The sequence below is a fragment of the Podarcis cretensis genome, assembly GCF_951804945.1.
Source record: "Podarcis cretensis genome assembly, chromosome: 5".
NCBI lineage: Eukaryota > Metazoa > Chordata > Lepidosauria > Squamata > Lacertidae > Podarcis > Podarcis cretensis.
In genome coordinates, this window is record NC_137174.1 from 70,961,464 (window position 1) to 70,988,798 (window position 27,335).

The 27,335-nt window shown below is 42.9% G+C and overlaps 1 protein-coding gene across 2 annotated transcripts in view; it reads right to left on the reverse strand.

Moving 5' to 3' along the window:
• Nucleotides 1-27,335, reverse strand: part of EPHA4 (EPH receptor A4) — a 160,842-nt gene that overhangs the window by 73,338 nt on the left and 60,169 nt on the right. For both annotated transcript variants that reach the window (XM_079975858.1, XM_079975859.1), the window contains exon 4: nucleotides 20,980-21,135. In XM_079975858.1, coding sequence (XP_079831984.1) covers nucleotides 20,980-21,135 — 156 coding nt within the window. The remainder of the gene's footprint in view (nucleotides 1-20,979; nucleotides 21,136-27,335) is intronic.

Consider the following 27,335-nt stretch of genomic DNA (forward strand, 5'->3'; position numbering starts at 1 on the left):
AACAAATGGCTGTTGTGTATGCTTATTTGCCTGAGCTAAAAAGACTCATCCACATGCTGTGCAGTAGAAACAGCCAGAACACGGACAAAGCATTCGTCTTTTTGTTGGGGGGTGGAAGGTGGAGAGAATGAGATCTTGTGGTCTTCCCCCAAAATCCTCTAAATAGATTATTCCAGCCTAAGTCATGGAAGGTGCCTTTTAACCTCAGAAAATGTGTGCATGGCAGCAAACTTCGATACGCACATATGGCTGGATGAAAGCCAAAAGCATCACCATGATCTCTCTTAATACTACGAACAGGTGCATGAATAAAATGTTCCACGGCTCTTTTATCCTGGTCTTTGCCCATCTTCCTAAACCCCCTTTTCCCAGGATGTTTTAACGATTAGCTGAGCTTCACAAAAATATCCCAGTGCAACTTTGTTAATCCCTCTGCCCTCCACCCCACCCATCCCTTTAAGTGTGTCCACCTCTTCCACAACATCCAGCGGCTTGCACACTGTTTCTGGGTAAATTTGGTGTGATTTAACATCAGCAAGAAACATTAACCCTGCTTGTCTAAATGCATAAAACAACCCAGTAAACTGGAGGAAGAAATGAGTTCATGTTGAATCATGTCACAACATGCAGAGCTTAGAAATGCAGAGCTCTGTGAACAGGAAATAAGAAAAGGAAAAGAATTAGAGGGTCTGTTCAGCTATTTATATTTATTTTATTTATTAATTTTGTATACCGCCCTACTCCCCTAGTTCTCAGGGGACATATAGTTCACAACATAAAAGCTATCAATTTCACCCTGAGGGAGATCAGACTCACACACACTTAACCCGCAAGGCAGGGTGAAAGTAATGGAAGCACATCTAGTGTGTTCTGTCTCATAAGTTCAGGGAAACCCTACTTCAAATAAACATTGTACCTGCCCATTTTTTTCCTGCAGAGGGGAACAAAAGTGAGCACCAGAGTCCAAAGCACACTCACAATCTTCCCATCAGCAGACAGGGCATTTGGGCAGGTTCAAGGGTGTTGATAAAATGAGTTGTACCTTTAGCATAGTAGGTCCAACTCTATGGAACTCCGTCACACTAGAAACTAGGCAGGCACCCCTCTTAAGTTTCAGGCACTAGATTAAAATGGTTTTAATATATTCATATGTTTTCTTACTTTATGAAGTTTTAGCATATGTTTTAAATTCTGTATATTGTGGGCTAGACTCAACTAATTAGTTTTCCTAGTGGAAGCCAGCACAAAACCTCTTGCTAATGCAAAAGGGCTTACTTCATCTTCTCCCCCTGTAGCCCCCATCAGCTTTTGTGGGTGGTCAGGAAAACCCATAAAGCAACATGGAAGCAAAACAAATTTGCACTGATGGAACATTTGTTTCTGTGTGATTCTAAACTCCTCCCTCTTTCCAATAAGCCAATTTGTGGCACAGAGTGAAAAGCAAGGTATACATTTCTTAGATAAATAAACAAAATGTGACAGTATCAAAACATTTTAGGTAATGTCTATATGGCTTCTGTGGTATCTAGTACTGTAGCAGTGGCAGCATAAGCATCTGTTGCAACAGACAGAGCAGATTCTACAATACGTTTACATGTTTCTAAATTCTAACCTACTGGAGCTATGAAATTAGCTGCTTGAGTTATTCACCCAGCCTTTAGGATACTGTCATGGGAGGAGCTTGCATGGTTTTCCTATACGAGCTCTGATTCGTTAGTGAGAATCAACAAGAATATTATGCATAGGAGAGAATGAAAGATGTCTGTGTGTGTGATGGAGGATGTGTAGTATGCATTAAGGCATGGGTAGGCAAACTAAGGCCCAGGGACCGGATCCGGCCCAATCACCTTCTCAATCTGGCCCACGGACAGTCCGGGAATCAGAATGTTTTTACACGAGTAGAATGTGTCCTTTTATTTAAAATGCATCTCTGGGTTATTTGTGGGGCCTGCCTGGTGTTTTTACATGTGTAGAATGTGTGCTTTTATTTGAAATGCATCTCTGGGTTATTTGTGGGGGACAGGACTTCATTCATTATTATTTTTTTCAAAATATAGTCTGGCCCCTCACAAGGTGGACCGGCCCTCTGCTGAAAAAGTTTGCTGACCCCTGCATTAAGGGGTAAGGGTGATGTGAATGGGGTGGAAGGGGTGAGTGGTCTGCGGGTAAGAATATGCGTGCAAGTAAATGGAGAAATTAACTAGGGTTGCCATGTTTCAAAAAGTGAAAATCCAGACACAAACTTTGTTTAGCATATTATGGCAAAGTTGTTTAGCTGGGGGTGGCAAATTTGTTGAGCCACTTGATGTATGGCAGCCCTAAATTAACAGCCGTGTGTGCGCACACACACAGAGGTGAAGGGTATACATGTGAGGAATAGTGCCTCAATGGTGTCTGTGTGTGCCTGTGTGAGAGAGAGTTCATGAGGAGTTAGTTTTTGTATGTGTGTAAATGTGGGAGGGATACTGAGGTGGGGAATCTACACAAAACATGTATCTTATGATTATGTTCCTATCCTTTTCTTCCTTCAAGGAGATCACGGTAGCGTACATGCTTCTGCCCCTCCTCATTTTACCCTCATAACAACCCTGTGAGTTAAACTAAGCTGAGATACTGACCAGTCCAAGGTTCCCTAATGAGACTCATGGCCAAGTAGACATTTGAACACTGCTATCTCAAGTCCTAGTACAACGCAGTAAACACTACAACACACTGGCTCTTCTTCTTCTCCTTTTACAAAACATACTCTGCAAATTATCATAGTCTTATACTTGTTAGGCATATAAAGTAAAGGCAAAGGTACCCCTGCCCGTACGGGCCAGTTGTGTCCGACTCTGGGGTTGTGCGCCCATCTCACTTAAGAGGCCGGGGGCCAGCGCTGTCCGAAGACACTTCTGGGTCATGTGGCCAGCGTGGCAAGCTGCATCTGGTGAGCCAGCGCAGCACATGGAAACGCTGTTTACCTTCCCGCTAGTAAGCGGTCCCTATTTATCTACTTGCACCCAGGGGTGCTTTCGAACTGCTAGGTTGGCAGGCGCTGGGACCGAACGACGGGAGCACACCCCGCCGTGGGGATTCGAACCGCCGACCTGACGATCGGCAAGTCCTAGGCACTGAGGTTTTACCCACAGTGCCACCCGCGTCCACATTAGACATATATGTTGCCACAATTTAAGTAACTGGGTTGGAAGTGGAAAGAAATCGGCACAGAAACACTAAAGGAATTAAGACGCAGAGTCTTAGTAAATGAGATATTTATCTATGCTGAATGGACCCTGTCTCTCAAAATCTGAGAGGAGGGGCTGCTTCCTGGCCTATGGCAACTTCAGGGTTAACAGAAGAACATCTCCCAAGTCCATTAAGATGCTTTTGACGGGGCTATGCCCAATGCTACGTGGGAAAATGTGCCACAATGAATCAAGCTCCTCAGGAGCAAAAGTCGGTAATTAGTATGTAGGGCAGAGCACGGTGGTGTCTAAACGGAGAAGCAATCAAGCAGAAAACAAGGGAAGCAGATGCTTGAAGGTTGCATCACCTCCAGCATGAAAAGGAAGGTGCAGGGGAGTTGCCAAGTGGTGGGCTGATGTTAAAGCAAAGGGAAAGGCAGTATCTAGTCTTTGAAGAGCACAGTCAGTCACTAATGGAGCTCCTGGAATGCTGGCAGGTTGAAGAGGGCAGGAACGGCAGAATTTTTCGATTTAATAGGTGTCTTGTTTTCCTTTGTTTCTTACATGACGGCTGTTACCACAGAAAATCCCACAAGGCAAAACCCTCACCCTAACAGACAAGGACCTACAGAGAGCACTTTTTGCACAGGTGAATTGAAGGCATTCTGCTGGAAGCACCCGCCTTTCCTCAAGCAGTGAACTGTAGATTTACTGAAGCTCTGCGCATATCCCAAAGTGGAGACAGAAATGACTAGGAATACAGCCAGGCTCAGAGAGAACAAAGGCTGCAGAAGGTTTGGTATCACACAAGGATTCTGTGGTTTCACAGAAGGCCAAATCACTGAGAATGAAAATGTTGCGTTCCAGCCCACACACCCTGCAAAGCTGAGTTGTTGTTTTTTTGCATCAGGCAGCCCCAGTTCAGATCCTATTAGTGCAGATGTGAAGTTAATTGTGATTTATTTTTTTACACAATTCATTTAGATTCAGGCTGTTAAAGTTTCTTATATCTGTATATTAAAAAAAAAGAAAAAAAAGCAGGATGCAACAGTACAGACAATTGTTGCATGGTTTGACTTTAGATCCAAATGGATGGTACATTCCTTCAACCCAACTTGCATGGGAATGTATGTTGTTGTTTAGTCGTTTAGTTGTGTCCGACTCTTCGTGACCCCATGGACCAGAGCACGCCAGGCACTCTTGTCTTCCACCGCCTCCCGCAGTTTGGTCAGGCTCATGTTTGTAGCTTCAAGAACACTGTCCAACCATCTTGTCCTCTGTCGTCCCCTTCTCCTTGTGCCCTCCATCTTTCCCAACATCAGGGTCTTTTCCAGGGAGTCTTCTCTTCTCATGAGGTGGCCAAAGTATTGGAGCCTCAGCTTCACAATCTGTCCTTCCAGTGAGCACTCAGGGCTGATTTCCTTCAGAATGGATAGGTTTGATCTTCTTGCAGTCCATGAGACTCTAAAGAGTCTCCTCCAGCACCATAATTCAAAAGCATCAATTCTTCGGCGATCAGCCTTCTTTATGGTCCAGCTCTCACTCCCATACATCACTACTGGGAAAAACATGGCTTTAACTATACGGACCTTTGTTGGCAAGGTGATGTCTCTGCTTTTTAAGATGCTATGGGAATGTATAGGTAAAGGTAAAGGTACCCCTGCCCGTACGGGCCAGACTTGACAGACTCTGGGGTTGTGCGCCCATCTCACTTAAGAGGCCAGGGGCCAGCGCTGTCCGGAGACACTTCCGGGTCACATCGCTGCTCTGGCCAGAGCCAGAGCCAGAGCCAGAGCCAGAGCCGCACACGGAAACGCCGTTTACCTTCCCGCTGGTAAGCGGTCCCTATTTATCTACTTGCACCCGGAGGTGCTTTCGAACTGCTAGGTTGGCAGGCGCTGGGACCGAGCAGCGGGAGCGCACCCCGCCGCAGGGATTCGAACCGCCGACCTTTCGATCGGCAAGCCCTAGGCGCTGAGGCTTTAACCCACAGCGCCACCTGCGTCCCCATGGGAATGTATAATGGCACTCAAATAAAAGGAAATTGCAAGGTCAGCCCATTTTTAAAAGACTTCTCGTTTTGAATATTCTGCAATATTGTTGACGCAGCCACTCCTTAAAGCACTAAAACTATGGACTACAGCTTTGTATTTTCTCTCTCTATGAAGAACAGCAGGAGAGAAATATGGTGTTTTGCTAAAGGGTGCTACCCCTCTAGAAGGAAATGGATCTACCTGGGAAAGAATATATCCAATTTCCCATACTGTCACCCATCTCCTAGTTTTAGACAACCTATAATCAGGAAACAGTTAGAACCGGAATGCCAAGCCACCCTGCCCCTTCTCTAACATAAATCTCTGTTGACATACATCATCCCTTAAAAGCAAAACAAATCAAAACAACTTTAGAAACAATCAATGAACATGCAGTATTTAGAATCTGAGTTTTTCCTGTGACTAAGACTATCTTTGGGGTCTATACAGGCTGCATTCGCATTAACCATCAGCCTAGTGAAAATGTCCCTGAGTGTGATCAGACACTATCCTAATGTAAAGCTTTCTACAAATTTGACCAGATTCACTAGTTACTGTTTTCCATATGCAGGTGAATACATAGCTCACCATGAGCATTTTTCTGCAAAGATACCAAAAGACACATCCACCTGCCCTTCACTGAAATTATCTTTATTCTGGTTGCTCACCCTTATCTATAGTGAGGCTGGTGGTGATTGAGTTGCTGGACCTCCTCAGCTGCAGTATCCTTTTTCTGGTATTCTTTCTCCAGGCAGGGTTGCCTGGCACCCACGTTGATACAACACAAGGCCTAGGTCTTTTAACCTGATGAGATTACAGTGGTACCTCTAGTTACGAACTTAATTCGTTCCAGAGGTCCATTCTTAACCTGAAACTGTTCTTAACTAAAGGCGTGCTTTCGCTAATGGGACCTCTTGCTGCTGCTGCGCCGCCGGCACACGCTTTCCGTTCTCATCCTGGGGCAAAGTTCTCAACTCAAGGTAACTCTTCCAGGTTAGCGGAGTTCGTAACCTGAAGCGTTTGTAACCTGAGGCGTTTGTAACTTGAGGTACCACTGTATTTTATTCTGTTCTCTTAGTCATTGTTGTTTTATTACATATTCCCTATGTATTTTGTTATATACTGTGTTTCAATAGGCAGTAGTTACACTGGATTGCAGAACATGCTAGTCCAGGGGTGTCAAACTCAAATTCATCAGGGGCCGCATCAGCAGTTTGGTCACCCTCAAAGGGCCGGTTGTATCTGTAGGACTTTATCAAAGTTATTTTTCCTTAGGCACTGGTGTGTGTTGTCTTGAACCTATACACTATTTAATATACCTATACCAGTACGATTTTAAATAAGAATAGAAGAAGAAATAATAATGATTTTTTAAAAAGATGATGAGATGGGCTTCCAGGCGGACTGGAGCTCCAGTGGGGAGGAGACAGGAGCCTGTCCCAACAGAGCAGAGCAGAAGCAAATGTTGCCTCCCCCCGCCCTGCCGCCGCACTCAGGAGTCGGAGGATACAGAGCTGCAGTTTGGACAGCAGCAGTTTCTTCCTTGCAAGGGAGCCCCAGCGGCACTGCGGGCGCGGGTGGCCAGGATGTCCTGCTGGGGCCCCGAGCTGCTGCAGTTGCTCCCGGGGAGGGGGCTATCCGCCAAGTCCTCCGGCCCGGAGAAAGCCGATGTGTTGGCGTGGGGAGGGGGGCGGTGTTTCGTAGCCAGGCTCCTGCAGCCAAGTTGCTGGCAGGATCCCACTTTGCTCCAGCCGCCCAGATGCTGGCGCAGTCCTCTTCGGGGTGGGAGGCGCCCCTTCTTTGCGGTGTGGCACACCGCCCGCCCGCCCAGCTCCCTCCACCCCACTCTGCGCAGCTGAACCGGCAGCAGCTTCGCCTCTCCCAGCCCAGCGGGGGCGCGCCGCCTGCGGCAGGACCTGCGCCGGGTCCCCGCTCTCCACTCGCCTCTGCCGTTCCTTTCCCCGCCTGCTGGCCCTGCTACTTACCCACCAGGGCGACCCCCAGCCAGCCCCTGGCCCCGCCGCCTGCACCCCCGGCCATCTCCTCGCCAGCTGCAGCACCGCAGTGGCCTCTTTTTGCGGCCCGAGCAAGAGAGCGAGTGGCGTCCAAAGCGTGGCTCTTGCTCCCTGCCCTCACTGCCAGCCTCCGCGGCTCTCTTGGGCTCCAAAAGTTGCCGTGCGCACGACCCACCCCCTCGAGCAGCTGCGCCTCGAGCAGCTGCGCCTTTACCTTTACTAATATCCATACATATTTGTGTGAGCAGAAAAAAATGGTGCTGACCCATTTTTTGAGCTCTTTTGAAATTATTCCCTATTTTACAGTGTGGATTACCCCACCCTCCCAAAAAAATACCTACGTAAGAAGGAGGGAAAATCAGATGGGATATTCGAAGATCATGGTTTCCAGATTTTGGTAACTTTTCTTTGATAAAGATTGTGATGGCGTTCCCCAAAGCTGTAAAAGTTCTGCTTGGCAAAGAATGCAATATACCCCTGAGATGTAGCATAAAAGAGAAGAAAATGAAAGTGCACTGTCTGATCTATCATTTTATCAGAAGTGCAAATCTTAATGCCATTAGGCGTTAAATGGGTCCTGGGAACTGTCCTTCTTTATGACTCATATCCTGTGAGGTAATAACTTAAACTTCGGCAATATTAAAAGAAGTTGATTGCATTCAGACTTGTGCTGGCATCTCTAAGCAATTTTCCAGAATAAGGCCTTGTAAGGGGGGAAACAGGAACTGTTGCCTGATAATATGGATGATCTAACAGAGAAGACCAGCCAGCCAACTTATTGTAGCCCAACAGGGAACTGTTACGAGGAATCAGATTTACATCAGTGCCATGACACTGACTGGATGATAAATCAGCACTTGAGTCTTCCATAGGGTATGGAAACTATTCAGTTTACTGGACTTGGGAGTATATCAACAGATATCAATTCCTTTTAACAGCTGAACACATTCTGTAAAATGCTACTCGATGGAGTTAGGCCCATTACTTACTTCTGAGCAGACGGTTAGTAATTTTATTGGGTTTACTTTGAGTATGACTTAGGTAAATTTCACCCTGGACATTTTTCTGCTATACCACATTTAAAACAGAACAAAATGGAAAGGACAAACTGTGGTGCCGTTAGAGTAGAAGTCTGGGGTCCCACTCAGCAGAATGGTGAGAAAGATCCTTAAATGCATTAGGATCGGCTTATTATAAATTGGTATGAGCAGGAAAACATCTAACGAGAGGACCCCTCTCCATAAGGCCATAAAGCCCAGAGTCTAAATTTACATAACTGCACTACTGAGCACAAGTGAAGAACAAGAAAGTGTAAAAGAAAAGATCAAGGGTAAAGGGAACTCTGAAGGGTCTTTGGACACCTTGGAAAATAGCACTGCAGCAAAGAAACAAACTCCTGTAAATCTAAGTCACTGAGGAAATAAAACTAAGGGTAGAATAAAGTGAAAGGATGCAGCCAAGCTTCAAGAAAAAAATGACTAAATGAAGAAGGGTCGGCTCCATAAAAGTTGCATAAGTGTTTTCCTGTTTCCTTTTTTAAAACAAAATAACAACAGCAACAGGAACAGACTTTAGGCTATTCTCAGTTTCTCCATTCCCTGCAAACAGTCTACACTGTTAAGGAAGGTCTTCCAGTCTTTTCAAAGAGGCTTTAGGGGGGCTTCAGGGAGAGCAGTGTGGGAGAAAGCCTTGCATGAACAGCGTTCCACTCACACAACCTTTGGCTCCAACTCAACAGAACCAAAGTTAGCATAACTAAAATATCATTATCTTTTATTTTCATTCAATTACTTTTTTAAAAATATAAAAACTGAATAACAAAAAGGGGCAAATTGAATAAAAAGCAGAAACTTTAATGTGAATTTATCATTAAAGCAAGCAAGCTTGTTGAAAATTACCTTTCTTGAGGTTTCCAATGCTGACAAAACTTTTTTGTCCTGTGAACAAATTCAGCAACTGCATATGCACCCCCCCAAAAAAAACATAGCTTTCCAAAACTGTCCTATTAATTTCCCTTTATTCCCCCTTTCTCTCCCATCCCCCCATCTGTCCGCCTCTTCCCATCACCCTTTATTTGTTTATTTCATCTTCCTTGTGCTTTATTTCTCCACCTCAGCTTGGGCTTCCCCTAGGAACCAGTTGCTCGTCAACCAGTCAACCTTCTGCAGGCAAGTCCATCCTCCACTTGTACTGCTGGGGAGAGAATCTCGAATCCCTCCTCCTGTAGCTTTGTTAAACGTGTTCAACTCTAGAGCTGTCAATAACGTTTCAATGATGTTTTGGAGCTGATAGCTGTGAAGCCCTTCAGATAAGCATTTTCACTGTTAATCTCCCTGCCACTGAAAGACAGGTTATAACGCAGAGTAAACACTGTGGATCTATGTGAGTTTGACTCTGAAAGAAAGTCAGAGAGTTCCCCTGACAGCTGTAAATGTGGCAGTCTCTAATTGGTTTCTTTCAGCAGCTGAGGTGAGCTCCTTCATTGCTGTAGGCTAGTTTACATAAACTTTGCCACCGAGGGTGACCCTTACTTCATAGCAGCGTGGCCATTCTGGAACATTTATCATGGGAGTCTCTGTGGTTTTACAGTGGGCAGAGCCCAGCCCACAACGAACAGCAGCCTCTTGAAAACATCAATCACCTGCTAATTTCCTCGCTTTCTGGAGTAAGCACAAACTTTCAGTCACAATAAACAACAGAAGGGATTGTGTGAGAAAGGGGGGTCCTTGGTGTCTACATCCTCCAGACACCTACAAATCTAAATTGTTAGTGCTCATATATTTTGTGCACTTTTAAGACTTGTGCTGGATTTGCATCCAGATATTTTTATTTTGGTGCCTTGGGACATGAAATGTTTTCTCCTGTTATCGTTTCCAGCATTTGCTGATGCAAGTCACATCCATGCGAAACATTTAAAGCACTCTTATGGCACTTCAACAATCACGCCCTCCGCCAAAACTCTGGGAACTGTAGTTTGCTAAGGTGATGAGATTTGTTTGATGATACCCAGCTCTACCTCTCTTTCAAATCAGAACCAGTGAAGGTGGTGAAGGTCCTGTGTGAGTGTCTGGAGGCGGCTGGAGGATGGATGGTGGCTAACAGATTGAGGTTGAATCCTGACAAGACAAAAGTCCTGTTTTGGGGGGACAGGAGGCGGGCAGGTGTGGAGGACTCCCTGGTCCTGAATGGGGTAACTGTGCCCCTGAAGGACCAGGTGCGCGGCCTGGGAGGGCAGCTGTTTACTAGCTCCATCTGGTATGCAGGCTGAGACCCTACCTGCCCGCGGACTGTCTCACCATTGTGGTGCATGCTCTGGTTATCTCTCGCTTGGACTACTGCAATGCGCTCTACATGGGGCTACCTTTGAAGGTGACCTGGAAACTACAACTAATCCAGAATCCGGCAGCTAGACTGGTGACTGGGAGTGGCTGCCGAGACCACATAACACCGGTCTTGAAAGACCTACATTGGCTCCCTGTACATTTCCAAGCGCAATTCAAAGTGTTGGTGCTGACCTTTAAAGCCATAAACAGCCTTGGTCCAGTATACCTGAAGGAGCGTCTCCACCCCCATCGTTCTACCTGGACACTGAGGTTCAGCGCCGAGGGCCTTCTGGTGGTTCCCTCACTGTGAGAAGCCAAGTTACATGGAACCAGGCAGAGGGCCTTCTCGGTGGTGGCACCTGCCCTGTGGAATGCCCTCCCACCAGATGTCAAAGAGAACAACAACTACCAGACTTTTAGAAGACATCTGAAGGCAGCCCTGTTTAGGGAAGCTTTTAATGTTTGATAGATTACTGTATTTTAATGTTTTGTTGGAAGCCGCCCAGAGTGGCTGAGGAAGCCCAGCCAGATGAGCGGGATATAAATAAATTATTATTATTATTATTATTATTATTATTATTATTATTATTATTATTATTATTAAGAGACTTCTCCTAGAGCTCCAATTCCCAATAAACTTAAATTCCCAGGACCCTCTGGGGGAATTGCCATGGGAATTGTAATGTGTGGTGCTAGATGTGTATGATTTATAATTGTATATTTGTTGCTGCTTTTATTTCTTGTATTTTGCCATTGTAATTTGAAGAAGAAATAAAAGAAGCAATAAAAGTATAATTGAAAATCAATAAGATTAGCTAATCTAACAGATATGTCATCTTCTGTCTCCACAGACAATTCCTAGGACTGCCTGAATGAAACTCATGAACCACTGGCGAGCAGCAGACCACAGTTTGGTCTACAGGATTTTTGCACATTCTTCCTGACGCAGAATTATACCTATTCAAGAAATAAACGCTAAAGCAAGAAGGCTGAATCCTGATAAGAGGCAGACACAATAAATGAGCTTTCAGATGAAAAAAATATATATTCAACTATAGTCTAGTTCTGGTAAGTAAATTAGGCAGGTGAAGCTTCTCCTGGCTGCGAGATAAAATTCTTATAAAAGTGAAGCCAGACTAATTCTTTCAGCTTTTCTTTTGAAGCTGCTTTTAGAAAATGGTGGAAAGATTAGTCTTGTACTCACAGCAACTTCAGACAAAAGCTGAGTAGAAATAATATTGGGAGATATTTCAGTGGAACATTCTATCTGGCATATTTAGGCAATGTCATTGCCCCTAATTTGCTTTGTCTCCTAATAGCTGATTACATGTCCGATAAAACTCAAGGAAATTTTTATTTTGCATGTTTTGGAGTTAGCGCATGCTGGAGAAATCTCAAGAAAAGATGTGAAAGAATTTACTCCCAATGGATCCTTATGGCCTTATGTTATTTTTATGCATCAACCAGTGACCTCAAAATTATACAGAAATTAAGCAGATGACAATTGAAACTAACTGGACACAGAATGAAGGCATGATGAAAAGTAAGAACAAGGAAGGTTTATTTATGTAAAAATGTAAACATTTATGGAAAATTAATTCTCCAAAACAACCTGGGGCTTTTTTGGGGGGGGAGGTTCCCCCCCTCTCTTGTATAAACAATCATTTTCATGGGAGCGCTCGCAAAGATTAGGAAATGTAAATCTAAACACATTTTGTTGAGAATCAACTGCATTATTTGAAATGTAGTACTGTATTTGCAAAATGGAAAGATTCAGACCTTTATCTAACTAGCCTTTGACCTTGGAAACAAGGTAAGGATAACATAATCTTCATCTGCATTCATATTTTTTATAGCAGTCACACAGCACTAGTGGAATCCATGTTGAGTTTCCACTGTAGATTGCTCATCATTTCATTATGCTTCATTATGTTGATAACTGTCAGAAAGCATTAGAAGCTGGACTTTTGAGTAATAGGACTGAAATGGTAATCTAAAAACAATATACTTTCTAGAGGAAATACAGCAGAGGGCTAAATTCAATTAGAAAAGGCGAATGCAAAGACAATCTAAGTGATGCTCGCAATTTATAAGAAGACCTTTTTTTTTCATTTCAGGATAAAAACCTGAAGTGAAAATAAGAAAACGGATTGTTATTCTGCAGCTTTTAAAATCTGTCCTTATTACATTCAGTTCTGTAGAGTATCTTGAATGCAGGTGTGTTAGTTATACATATATACTGTATATATATTATACCATATGTCAAACAATCACTCTTTTGTTTGGCTAGCCCGAGAGACCAAATTATTCAAAGTCATTTACAGAGAGACAGATTTGTATTGTACTTTCAGCTGGACAGCTAATGCTAATTACTTTGACCCAATCAAAAAAGTTAATAAACTAATAGTGTCTCTAAGCTTAACTCAAATTGTAATGAAAAATATTGTTTAGGAAACTGATGCAGATGGATACAAAAGTGACAAAATGCACCTGTTCTTTCTAGCAGGAAAATTCCTAAGATAACGGAAAAGGCATATTCTTTAGACCGAGGAAGAAATATTTTGAAGTTTGTACATATAGCTTGGCAATGTTGAATTTTATTCATTTTGTACATTTTAATTATTTGTACATTTGTACATTCATGGCAATGTGCATGGTCCATATAGCCATTGGATTCTAACACCCTGCAAAGTTTATTAGGCTTGAAGAATAAACAGGCCTAGTCATATAGCCCTCTTAGTTTCTCTTTCTCTCTGCTTTCCACCACCCAGTTGTTCAAAATAATAACTGCATTGCTCTGAGGGGATAATTCTTCCATAACTTATTTATTTAAATATTTATAAACCACACTTTCATTTTAAAAAAATACAGCAAGGCACCTGAAATTATATCACATGAAATTATAACTTGTACTTATGTTTAGGATAAATCAGATGTGCTATCTCCATATCTTAGCATACTGCTGACGCACTGCAAGTGTGCAGTTCAGAATGTGTGGCTCAGGCAGACAGCTACTCAGCACATCCAGAATGCTGAAAGACAACTGTGTCTGGCACAGAGGCTTCTGTCTTCACTGATGATACCAGATCAGATCAGACACTGAAACTATGAGCCTGAGGTCAAAAGGCATCATCCTACGATCTACACACAAGGCAGGGCATGCAGCTGCCATGGGGAAGAGGAATCCCATTGAGAAGCACTGACCCATGGGGTGGGTGAGCTCAGCGAGCCTTATTCATTTACTGCACACTGTGGGTTGCTGGGGAGCAGTGCCCCCCAAAAGCATCTCAGTCCACCTCTTTGCCAAGGACACTGTACTTTCCTCCATCACTTTGCAGCTTTCTCTGCTAACATTCACCACCCCAGACCACTCCTCTTTGACTTATTATTCATTTCATGAAATGCATATACTCCTTGATTGTAGGAAAAACCCTCAAAGCAGTTTACCAAAAAAGATAAAGCAGTAAGGTTATCACTTAAAAAATCTACAGCCAAAACATACAGAAAGTTAGAACCACTTTAGAATAGACTAAAACAAATTAAACACATACAAAATTTCTAAACATCTGGGTAAGGTAAAAGTAAAGGGACCGCTGACCATTAAGTCCAGTCGTGGCCGACTCTGGGGTTGCAGCGCTAATCTCGCTTTATTGGCCGAGGAAGCCGGTGTACAGCTTCCGGGTCATGTGGCCAGCATGACTAAGCCGCTTCTAGCGAACCAGAGCAGCGCACGGAAACGCCGTTTACCTTCCCGCTGGAGCGGTACCTATTTATCTACTTGCACTTTGATGCGCTTTTGAACCGCTAGGTTGACAGGAGCAGGGACCGAGCAACAGGAGCTCACCCTGTCGCGGGGATTCGGACCGCCAACCTTCTGATCTGCAAGTCCCAGGCTCTGTGGTTTAACCCACAGCGCCAACATCTTGGTAGACTTGTCTAAATAAGAATGTATTCAGCAGGTGCTGAAAAGAATACAGTGAAAGCGCCAGCCCTGGTATCAGTAGGCAGGGCATTCCAAAAGTGTCAGAGCGGCTGCACTAAACAACCAAGTTCTCATAGATGTGGCGAAGGTATTATCTGACACTTGTCATGGCTGCATCTGGATCAGGATATCTTGGCCACCGTAGTTCATGCACTGGTAACCTCAAGACTAGATTGCTGCAATGTGCTCTATGTGGGGCTGCCCTTGGGCATAATATAGACACTCCAGCTGGCACAAAATGCAGCAGTTCAACTGCAGATTGGATCATATGGACAACAGCAGGTGAGACATCTCCTAAATCATCTGCACTGACTACCCATATCCTACCAGGCCAGGTTCAAGATTCTTGTGTTGCTATAGCCCTGGACAACTTGGGTCCAAAATACCTAAAGAATCACTTTATATTCCGACTTGCTACAGATGGGTGTTCCAGGTGTTACAGATACCCAACTGGACTCCACTAGCAGTTGGGCATTTGATATCTCCGATTCCATGCTGTGGAACACTTTTCCAGCAGAGATTCGGCAGGAATACTCACTTTTGTGTTTCAGGTGCCTTTTAAAGATTTTTTAAAATGTTGCTAGATCTATGCTGCTATCTAAAATGTCCCTTGAGTAGCTAGACATTTTAATGATTGTTTTGTATCTCTTTTAAATGTTTTTATGTTGTTGTATCCTACCCTGATGTTTTGCGTGATGGCTGTATGGAAATGCTTTTATAAATAAATAAATACCAATATCTGTCTTCCACAAAGGTTTCTCTTTATAGAAATATAAGCCATAAACATAACATCTGAGCAACTGATTCAAAGAGAACAATATTGGTGATCCAACTGGCAGCATAAATTGTAACTTTACAAAAATAAAACAAAACCCTGATATTCTTGAGCCAAGTTTTTGATGTTGGGTATGCTAACAATTTATAGGCTGTGTGCAGTGCATTTTCTAACCAGTGCATAAAAATTAAGCATGCAATTTTCATAATTTGTCATGGGGATTGTATAAGGAGGGTGGGGGAGGAAAGCTTTCTCGTTTCCTTTTCCTCCAGTGTGAGATTCAGGAAAAACAGAAAGCTATTAAGTCTACCTTTCCTGGCCTGGAGAGTTAAGATGTAAAACCAAAGATGTAGCTATTAAAATAGTTAAAGGAACAGCTGCCCAAGGAACAATGATGAACAAAAGTGGAGTCTTGTGAATGTCTTAGCAACTAAAATAAATAATTAGCAACAATAAGACCTTCCTCCTACCAACACCCAACAAAATTGGAGGGAGGGTGATTTTCTGTTCATTCCAGGTGTTTTCCTTTAAATTACCCATTTCTTCTTCTTTTTTCCTTTTTTTTAAACCTGGCCTAATAGTGAACAGAAACCTGATTTTACAAGCCAATGGAGCAGAGTGTATGTTTTTGCTAGAAGAATGGGTCTCAGATTCTATGTTTTATTTCTTCATTAGAAGGCCGTCACACTGAGCGATTACTAAATGCAAGACTGAATGAGACTACTGGGGTTAAATAGAGCATAATGAACAAAGAAGGTGCTTGATTATTATAGCTGTCAGCACAAGGGAATTGGGTTTATCACCTGGTTTAACCAACTGGTAAGAAGAACTGAGATAAGTGTGAAAGATCCTCTGTTGTTTGTGTTCTTCTCCATCTCCCCATGTCAAAAAAGTTAGGCAAACCAAGATGCTTCCTCTAAAACAGATCTTTAAATAGAGCTCTTTCCCCCTGCCTCATGACACCTCTCTCTCTTTTTTAAAATGGTTGCCTTCTCTAAAGTTTGGTTTCACTTGCACTTGTGGTTTTCAGTTTTCATATTTATTCCATGTTTCTATAGAAGTTGTTTAAAATATTGTTGTGGTCTATTAATTTTGAAGTCATTCATGTGCTTGACTTGATTATTCTAATGTTTAATTATATTATGATGACTCATTTAATGGACCAGTGTTAATTTATAACCACATATATTAATTGCAGATTTATAAACCACTTTACAACCAAAAGTTACAAAAGTGGTGTGCAATGAAATAAGATACAAGAGGATGCCAACTCTGAAAACTGAAAGCAATGAAACCATTTCCATAACTGTACAATTATTATTCGAAAAAATGACTGGCTCCCACTTCAAGTAAACAAAAAATGTCTTCCAAAGCTGCCTAAATAGAAAAACTCCCGGTGCTTCTCTAAATTCAGCTGGTAATTGATTCCAGAGGGCTGAAGCCTGGTTTCCAGTACATACCAAGCGCACCTCTGGTGCATACGGTACTCTTAGCAGTGCCCCATCTGAGCAACAGGAGAGTATTCTGCAAGTGAATAACATCTTTGAACAGTATAGAAACTAACCTGCTCTTCCTCTTTATATCATTAATATATACAAAAAAGAGCTTCACATAAACACACTGTTATAATGTTTCTATCGTATAATTTCCACTTCACTGCAGACCTAAACTGAGGGCTTCTGTTACCTCTGTACACCACACTGGGCTAGCATACTTCACCAGCACTATGGTGAACAGAAAGTCCCAAACATCACGATAAGCACATCCTCATTATCACAGGGTTTCTCCAAATAGCCATAGCCTTATCCAAGAAACTTGGAATATATCTTCAGCAGTGTCTCTATACACTTTAAACCAGGTTCATCACAAACAACCTGATCCTTTTTGCTCAATGTCAGGGATGGAATTTAAGGCCATCCACAACAGCAGTCAGTTTTACCTCTGAACCACAGTGTACATTTTAAGTGGCACAGCTCCTAACCAGGAAGACATTCTGAAAACTATTTGAAGGGAGAAAGTCAGAACAAAAGAGAATGATTGGAAAGAAGATATCGCTCTGGACAGAGCTTATAGCCTGGCTCCATGAGAAATGTTTCCACCAAGATCTAATCACACACAATCCATGGATCACAACCATTTAGAATAATTCAGAATTTAGAACCACTTAGAATCAGTGCTATTCTTTGCTCATCCATGACTTGTTCTTTTTTGCTGGTGCTCTTCCAAAATTTCTGCCTTGCCTTCTTGAACAAAACAGACTCCCTAACTAGCGGCTAGAAAATCTGACAAGACTGTCTTCCTATCATTTCAAAATAAAAATATTCAGCAATTATTCCCTTCCTTAACAAGAGAGACCAAAACCACAGAACATTCCCTTAAGACTTCAGAGATATTGAACTTTTGGGTTAATTATTTTCAAAATATTTGTTATCTTTGGTTCAGCTGACTCTTTCATAAGACCCCATATATGGCCAAGCCATAACTCACTAAAGCTTCATTCAGCCGGTTTATCCTTTCTCTGGCTTTCAATCCCTGAAATTCCTTCAGTGTCTAACCACATTTCGGTGGGTTTAGAGGTATCTGTGTTAGATTGTGGTAAGACAAGTAAATACAGACTAGTTCTTGGCATGTTTAGCCAACATGCACTCCAGGCTCTGGCCAACTTGATCACTGTGAATGGGCAGTTAGGTGGCCAGGAACTTAAAACAAAATAACAGTAAATGTTATTTGATCACTAGGAAGCTCAATCCAAATTTTGGCACATAAAACCTCTCAGGTTTTGGGAAGGTGACCAAATCATCCTCCACCCTGCTAGAGGGAGGGACAGAGAAAGAATTTTGAGCAAGTTCAGCACTTTGCATTCGGAGTACAAGCGTTTCCAGCTTAAAGATGAGTCAGCTACTGAAGAGCAGCTCTGAGAGTCTTCAGTAGTGAGTCTTTGAGAGCATAATGGAGAATCAGAAAATTTGCTGTCTGCTTCAGGAGTCGCTTTGTTTCTACTGCTGGATGAGGATCTGAAAGCAACTCTGAAGGGGGACCAGAATAAGAACCTTCCTGTCAGCAGATATAAGGGTTGAAAGCTGAACTAGAAGCACAGCTACAGAGCACAGCCAGTGTTGGTAAAGAGATCTGAGGAGGTGGGTGGATGCCTTGGTACAGGTGTGAGTAGACTTTGGCTCTCCAGATGTTGCTAAACTAAAACTCCCATCAGCCCCAGCAAACATGGTCAACAGACAGGAATATCAGGAGTTGAAGTTCAACAACATCCAGAGCGCCAAAGGTTTCCCAAACAAGCCTTATTACCTTAGATTATTCCATGGACTTTCTATCCGTAGCTGAAAATGTAAAGAATTTGGCTAACACTGAACGTGTAAGCAGCTATGAGCACAAAAAGCTATACAAAGATTGGCAGGCATGAGACAGCTGCTGGGATAATATATAGCCTAAAATTGTGGCCTGGCCCCTTTGTATCTCAGCAACATGAGAAATTAGTTAGGATAATAGGATTCAGAACTCATTTGATTCTCTTTTGTTTTACTTCTCTTAGCCATTAGCTAAGAAGCGGGCATAGCAAGATTCTAATCAAAGACGACCAGCAGACTCTCTTTACAAAAGAGGGCAGCATGAACGGATAACTTGCTACAGAAAATCTTTGCTCACCACCATGCACCCATGCCCCATATAGACTGAAACTGTCACATCCAATCAGAACATGAAAAGAACTAAGTTATAGTTGGGCATTTGACCAGTCAAAAAAGATTTGGTCAATTGACAACTCAGATATTGTCAAATATTTGTCCAGTACTTTAAAAATATTCTGTTTTCTTTTTTGTGGGTGGGAGAAACTTTAAAATCAACAGGTTTGTTATTTTGCTAATTACAAATGTAAAACTTGCTAACTGCTATTTTGAAACCATGAAGTTAACCTTTTAAAAATCTAACAAATACTAAGACCTTGCATGAGGTTAAAATCATTCTATCAGTGCGAATGATTCACTGTACTGTGCTTTGGCTTTTCATTTAAAAGAGAGGAGACTGTCTACAATTGCATTTTTTTAAAAAAAGAATTTGAAACAGAAATGAAGCAAAGTAACAGTGTATTTGTTTTTCTTTCTTTTTTTAAAGTGGTGGACTAGAACCAGGGAAACCAAGGTTCAAATTGCCTCCTCAGCCAAGAAACTCACTGGGTGACCCCATGTCTGTGTTATAAATGTCCTTGCCCTGAGGCAGAGTGGCCCAAGGACAATTAAAACATGGCCTTTGTGATATGAGCATGCTGAGCGTGCCACCTTACCCTCAGGGCACTTCCTACTGCAAGCTTTCTGGTGAAATTAAGATATAATCTCAGTAGAGAAAAGGCTCACTTGCAAAATGCCCATTGCGTGCTCTCACAGAGTTTCTCAAACTTCTTGAGATTTTAAAGATGGATGTAACGAATTCATGTGCAATGCAACAGACGTGTTATTCTTGGCTTGACTACCACCAGTGCAGTGTCTGAGCAAAGCTGATTGTAGGTGGCCCTGAAGAAGGTGGGAAAGGGCCCTAGACAAAGGAGGATGCCATCCTGTTTTGCAGGTGGTGCACAGAAGCAGCCAAGCAAACCCTTTTGGTGAAAAGAAAACCCTGTGGGATGTATATCAATGAACAATGATAGAAACTCCACAGCAATGGATGGATGTTGTGGTAATGGGCACATAGCAGCAGAAATAGGAAATAAATTGAGAACCATGCAGTCCTAAGTTTCATTCGCTTTTATTTCAGCGTGGCCAAAAAGCCTATCAACTGAATAATACAACCTTTTTTTACGCAGTGGTTGCATCCTGATGAAAATCACAGCATCCAGTGGTGATTTTGCAAATGCTCTATCTTGTGTTGAAATCATGCCTTACCACTTCCTATTACTTTGATTCCTGACATGATGTGTGAGCAAAGCATCTAGCAAGACCAGTCACGATACCAAAAAACAACCATGGGCAGGGGGTAAGAATCAATGGCTACCATTCACAAACCCTATGTATAATTTCCAGTGTCAAAAGCAGTTTTGCCTCTGAATATCAGCTGTTGGAGATCACAAGCAGGAGAGGGCTACTGGGCTCATGCCCTGCTTGTAGGCTTCATGAGAACATCTGGTTAGCCACTGTAAGAGCAGAATGCTGGACTAGATGGGTCCTTGGTCTGATCTATGAAGGTTTTCCATGCATTGTTATAGAAAAAGAGCAAAGTCATCTATTCAGAGCTGCCACAAACCATCCTTTACATGCCTCTTTCTTTTAGAGCGTCTTTCCTCCTGTTTTCTGATCACATCACATATGCAAGGCTGTGATTGTCCCTCATTATGCGTACACAGTGCAGCCTTAAGGCACTTCCACGGTACAGACACCAATGCAAAAAAACAAACACAAAAAAACCCCAAAATTGAACTAGACCCTCTTATTTTTGCCGTTGACCTACATTCTGTCACTTAATCACAAACTTCGCTTTCCGTTGTGCAGCAGGAGAGAGGACCCGGTATTGACATATTGTGTTGACTTGTTTAAAAGGGAATTGTTACTGAATGTCCCTGTCACCAACCAGACATTTTTCATAGCAGGATGTACATCTCTGGGGAGTGTCTCATGTATAAATTATAAGAGCAGCAAGAGAAGGAGGAGAGGAAAATTAATAAATAAAGGCGTCTGACTTACGTGTGCAGGGCATGGAGGCAGCGTCGTTCTCTGCTCGGAAAAATCCCGGGTCACAGGTGCAAGAGGTGGAACCTTCCAAGATGGAGAAACTGTGAGGCGGGCACTTAGCACAGGCAACATCTGTTGAGAGGGCCTTGTAGTATCCAATCTTGCAAGCTTGGGAAAAGAAGGGGGGGACAGAAAAGAAGAGCTGTTACTGGTATAGGACTTGATAATAAATTGCTACCTCATTTACTCAGCATTCAGACATGGGGGCACTTTTGAAAGAGGAAAAATGATGTCTACTTAGCACCGGGAGAGAAATTAACCAGCCAAGGAGCACTTGACTGCTCGCTCTCCAAGCAAGGAAGGCAATTTTTAATCCCGATGAGACCCCATTAACAAGTAGGCCTGTAGAGCTTACAAGAGCACCTATAAGCATGTCCATGTAGCAACTTGGTTGGAAAATCTGTCTCATTTTCTTCCCTGCGTGGGTTTATTATGTAAACCCCATTTCCTTGCTTCCCACCTGCAGACACTCTCACATTGCAGTAAACAGGGTGCAGTTGTTTTAATTCCATGACTGCTTTAGAAAGGCAGCTGATGGTGTGACACTGCCAATTTTTGAGATGGAGCGGAATAAGACCCTACTGTGATTGGCAGTCAACCTCTTACTCTCGCATGCCCAGAAAAGGCAATTCTCCCTTCTGCAGAAGCCAATTAATTTGCTTTCCTCTCCCCAAGAGACAAAATCAACACTCCGCCCCTGAGCCGGAGCATACCAGTGGCTGCACTCTTTGACGCCAAGGCCCCATGTGCAGCAAGTGTTCAGTGACATCACCTTCATAAATATGATGCTTACATGGATGACTACTTTTACATCATTGGGATTAAAAAAGAAATACTCTTAAGTATCATTAAGAAAATCTTTTGAACAGTGGCACACAAGCATGTCCCTCTAACAAATTTTGGCTAGGGCTAAAAATAATAAAAAAACACCATCACCAGACGTTGAAACAGAGAAAGTCAACTAGGCAGCTTTATAAAGGACAAAGAGCAAAAGAAAGGATGGTTACTGCCAATATTTACAGCATGACTCACTTTCATGTCTCTTATTTTTATCACACAGTCTACCTTTAGAGTTCCCTTGCTCTTTGCTTCTACGCCTCCAGTAACCAACACGCATTTGCTTTCAGCTATTCTCCCACTCACTCCACATTCTTTTATATGATTTAATTTCCCCCACTTTTATGATGTACTTGTAACAGCCACGGATTTCTGCAACATGTTTGTAAAGGAGCAAGTCACTTCACCCTTATTAACTGAGGCCATTTATGGAATCTCCTTAACAAGTCAAAACTTTACGAAGTGTGGTGCAGCGTCCATAAAAATCACTGTGGGATCAATCTTGCCCTTGCTTGCTTCGGCTGTCACCGGACCAGGGAATCTTATAAAAACACATAGCTCTGGTGACTAAGATTTATGCTTTCAGCGTTTACACACATCACATAATTAGATAGGGTTCAACTTGCAAGGTGCTTTCTGGCTACGCTTCAAATGGCCTTGGGGCTTTGATTAAACTAAAAAAAACCCCCGCAACATTGGCAAGGAGAAGCAAAGGGGTCAAGCTCAGCCTCCCCACATCAAACACAATTAGTCCCCAAACACAAATGCAAACCAATTGGGTATGGTCCATCATTCTGCCAGCCACATCAAACAAAGACAGTTTGTGTAAAAAGAATGAGCCTCCTCAAAAGATAAGCAGCTAAGAAGGTACAAATTACTGTTTCAATGAAGAAAAACCTAGGTTGAAGGTCTTATGGAGGAGGCAGATTAATAGATCTGACGTAGCTGGAAATTCTTTTTTCAGTGACATTTTTTAAAATTTTAATTAAACAAGATCTGATATCCTGAAAAATGGTAAGGAAAGTTTGAAGCTTCTTGGAATTTACGGTGATGATAAATACTAACAAAGTTGGACTGGATTCATTGTATATCACACTGACCCATTTTCCATCCTGACCTGAAAATCCGCTTCCAGTGCAGGAGCTTAGTGCAAAAATAGTTCATTTCTCACTGCAAATTTAAGTTGGATGCACACAGAAGTTTGCAAAATTATCCATGACATCCTCTTCGATTGCAATTATAAACCTGTCAGGCAATTTTATCCTCATGAAGACCTACAATTAATACAATAAGTTATTTCAGACTGGTTCTGATTCTTGGGTGTCCCCAGCAAAACAGGGAAGTACAAGCTGGCAAAAGCCAAATACAGTGGTACCCCGGGTTAAGAACTTAATTCGTTCTGGAGGTCTGTTCTTAACCTGAAACAGTTCTTAACCTGAAGCACCACTTTAGCTAATGGGGCCTCCTGCTGACGCCATGCCGCCGCTGCATGATATCTGTTCTCATCCTGAAGCAAAGTTCTTAACCTGAGGTTATATTTCTGGGTTAGTGGAGTCTGTAACTAGAAGCGTATGTAACCCAAGGTACCACTGTATGCTGAACATTTCTTATCGCACTGTGCATCTGTCAGTTCTCTGTCTATACGCAGGACACATAAACATTACAAATGCATTGTTCTAGATGTCAAGGTAACATATGCTGTCATGTGTTTTCAATCACCTTCTACAGCTGGATTATGAGAAATCAGTTACAACAATTCTAATGTTCTGGACTTTGAGACAACTTCAATGTTAGTTGAGAAACCAAGTTATATTTGAAAGCAGTGTTAACTACATCACATGTGATGCCTGTAAAAATAATGCCACCAGTGACGGGAACCATATCTAACCTGAACAGTAAATATTCATAGGAAAAGTATGTTTTGATAAGTCGCCCAAATGTGATGGAACTTTCACCATAAAGATGCAATTATGCAAATATAGTCATCAATTAATTTAGTTAGTCTTACTGGATTCTTTTGGGCTGTTTGAATGTATATCTCCCAGTCATTTGAAACCTGCATAGGCATATAGCTTCAATGTGAAATACTCCCAAAGGGCTAGCCGTATTAGTCCATTGCAGCAAAAACATCAAAGTGTCTTATGAAACCTTAAACACAAACCATTTTATTTCTATGGCATAAGATTTAGGTGCTAAAGCCCACTAATCAGATAAACTGGACAGTATTATTATTAAATGCATTACCCACCATTCACCAGCAGGTCCCAGGGCAAGTTATAACAATTAAAAACGGTTTAAAAGGATTACAATCACAAGAATATGGTGGGCCCTGAGAACACACATCTTAGGTGTCAAAGGCCAGCAAAAACTAGTCTTTAACATGCCACAGTCACTAGAAGTACACTATTTTGTTTCTACGTAGGCAGGTAAATTCTTGCAAAACCATGCAATTTCTGGGTTTTCATAGAATCTGCCCTTTTGTCCTCAGGGTTCCTGGGGTAATCCTGCCCATCTCTGAAAGCCATAAAGGGAACATATGGGAGCATTGACAAGAGGAACACTAAGAAAATCCCCTCCAGACTTATCAAATGGATATAACCGCCTGATAAAGGAACATGCAGACTTGGCGGCCCCAGGCGTCTTGCCATTCCTGCAAGATGCTCTCCTTAAACTATCCTGGAAAAGGGAAAATGCTCTTGGAGGCCTTGCGCTTGAGGAATTGGAGGCACTGCCTGGGTTTGCTCCTTGGCTTACTGGGTCTGCTCAGAGAGATCCACTGTTTTCACAGCCTTCTCCGAGAGCTGCTTGACGTCTGGGGTCAGAAAGAGTCCGGGCAGAATGCTCCCCCTCTTCATCCTCATTTGGGGAAAATTCACCCTCTTCCCTATCCAAAGGGGGTGGGTGCAGGCCTGGATGTTGAGGAAGCGGGGTGAGAGCCTGAGGCACCCTGTGAGCTGCCTGCCCTGGGGGAAAGGGGAGGCTTGGCTCTCCTGGAAGCCCTTATGCCAGAGCCCCTTTCTCCCCTGCTCAGCACCCAGAGCCACTTATGCTGAGGCCCGTGCCTCATCCTAGCCCTGCCCCAAGATGAGGAGCACCCAGAGAGGGAAGGGGAGAGATCAGCTCTCTTTCTCCTCCTCCCTGGCACCCTGCCATCGTGATGGCTCCCAACCTGGTTTGAACCATGGGTGCTTTCTTGAGGCCCACCCCCCGCCACAGATGGGTCTGTGGCGAGGGGGCTGTAGAGGCCGTGGGTAGGCCCTGTTCTAGCCAGGCAAACCATTCCTCATCCAACTTCCTGGCTTATCAGAACCTCCTAAAGCGCTGGAGCCACTGGACTAGCCTTGGCAGGTCACCCAAAAACCTCCTTGGCCTGGGCTGCTGCTAAAGGAATTCCAGGCCCCCTTGCACAGGCAAAGAAAAATGGAACCGAAAGGAAGGAGGAAGAGCAGGAAAACCTGGTACGGACAGTGGAAGGGAGCTGAAAAGAGGATCCAGGAAGCAAAGACCAAGGAAGAAAATGAAAGGGGAGGAAATCCCTGACAAGATGGCGTTCCCGCCTTATAGCAGGCAAGAAACTTCTTACCAGTGGCAAAGGCAGGAAACAGAACTGGAGTAAGGGGGTTCTCTTGCCCCCTGGTGTATTCCTCATGAACTTAACTTCCTGCCAGTGGTGAGAGGGACAGAGACAACCCACATCATGGATCCCAATTCTCCTCCACAGGAGAAGGATAGGGAAGCTTCAGCTGGCCCAAACGGCACACCAAGGTTAGGAACTGGGACAGGCTGATTTGATCACGTTATGCCAGCACATTTCTGAGAGCAATTCAAAATTCCAGCATGAAATCTTAAATGGCTTGGGGCAAAGTTGAAATTAGACATAGAATCGTAGAGTTAGAAGGGACCCTGCAATGGAGGAAGATGCAGCTGTCCCTTAGGGGGATCGAACCTACAACCTAGGCATTATCAGCACCATGCCCTAATCAACTGAGCTATCCAGCACTTACTTGAAGGATCACCTCCTCACATATATACCTACCTGGACTTTATGATCATTTTCATAAATTGTTCTCAGGATGCCCCTACCAAATGACATCCAGCAAGTGGCTACTAGAAAGACAACCTTATTTTGGTGACTCTCCAGTTGTGGAATGCCTTCCTAAGAGAGGCTTGCCTTCCACCTGCATAATATTCCTTGGTCAGTTTTTCTTTTCCCAGGTGCTTTAGTTTTGAGATACCTTCATGTTTTTATTCTGCTGTGCTAATGCACCACTACTGATAAGTCTTATTTAAATTCTATACTGTCATTGGTTTTGTTTTAGACTGGTTTTTTTTATGCTTGTTTGATTGTTATGGTTTCATTTATTTTTGTTGTTGCTAACCAGAGAATTTTGTTAAAGGGTGGTATACAGTAATTAAAATAAATAAGCAAGCAAGCAAACAAGCAGGACGTAAGGGCAATAGACCTTTCCTCAGCAACTGGTATTCAGAGGCAAGCTGCCTCTGGTCCTGGAAGTAGCATATTGCCATTATTACTTGTGGCAATTGCTAAGAGTAAAATCTGTGAGTGTGGATGGCAATCCATTCCATTGTCAAATTTCTGAAGGCAATTCACCTAATCACGTCCGGTGACCATTTTTTTTGTTTTTATACAGGGAATCCTTCGGGGTGAGCAAAGGGAGACTGTGCTGCAGTATTTCTCAAATTTTATTTTATTTAGACTGTTGACTATATTATGCATATCATTTGTTGTTGTTATTTATGTATTATTTTACCAAACTGAACTAATTTTTTGGATTATTTTATGCCGCATACTGCTTTGGTGCTTTTTGCATAACAGCCAAAAAATGTTATATATACATAAATAAATAACCTCCCAAATGACATGGATGTGTGTCCAAGCATTCCTATATTCAGACGAAAAACCATTAATTTTCTGGATTTGAGCATTGTGGCTTTTGAGGTTTGTAGTATTGGCATTTCCTTATAGGCAGCTTGATTCTCAGATTGAGCTGTTCTGACAGAAAGCAGTAAAGGAAGTAGGGAGGGGAAATCCAGGGAATCTGAGCTCCTCAACTAACTAACTCCTCTCCATATCTGCAAAACCTTCGCCCTTGCAGTGGCCAAACATCTCTTAAGAATGAGGATCCATTAGAAAAGCATACAGGAATGAGATCATTTCCCAACCACACTAAAAGGTACTTTTGAGCTTCTCTCAAAACTATTTTATGTCATATGAGGATGATGTCAATATGGATGTTGTTAATGGCACAGCCTGTAAGTCGCAGTAAACCACAGCAAATACCTTCCTACTCTGTTTCACTCTTCCACATGCTACAATTGTTAGTTTACTTACATCTGAACCAGGAGCCATGGTTTCTTTGGCTCCCAACAAACCATTATGTGTAGTCAAGGTTTGTGGAGTGGAACAAACCACAATTCCTGGTTCAGACGTAATGCGAAGACAGGCATTA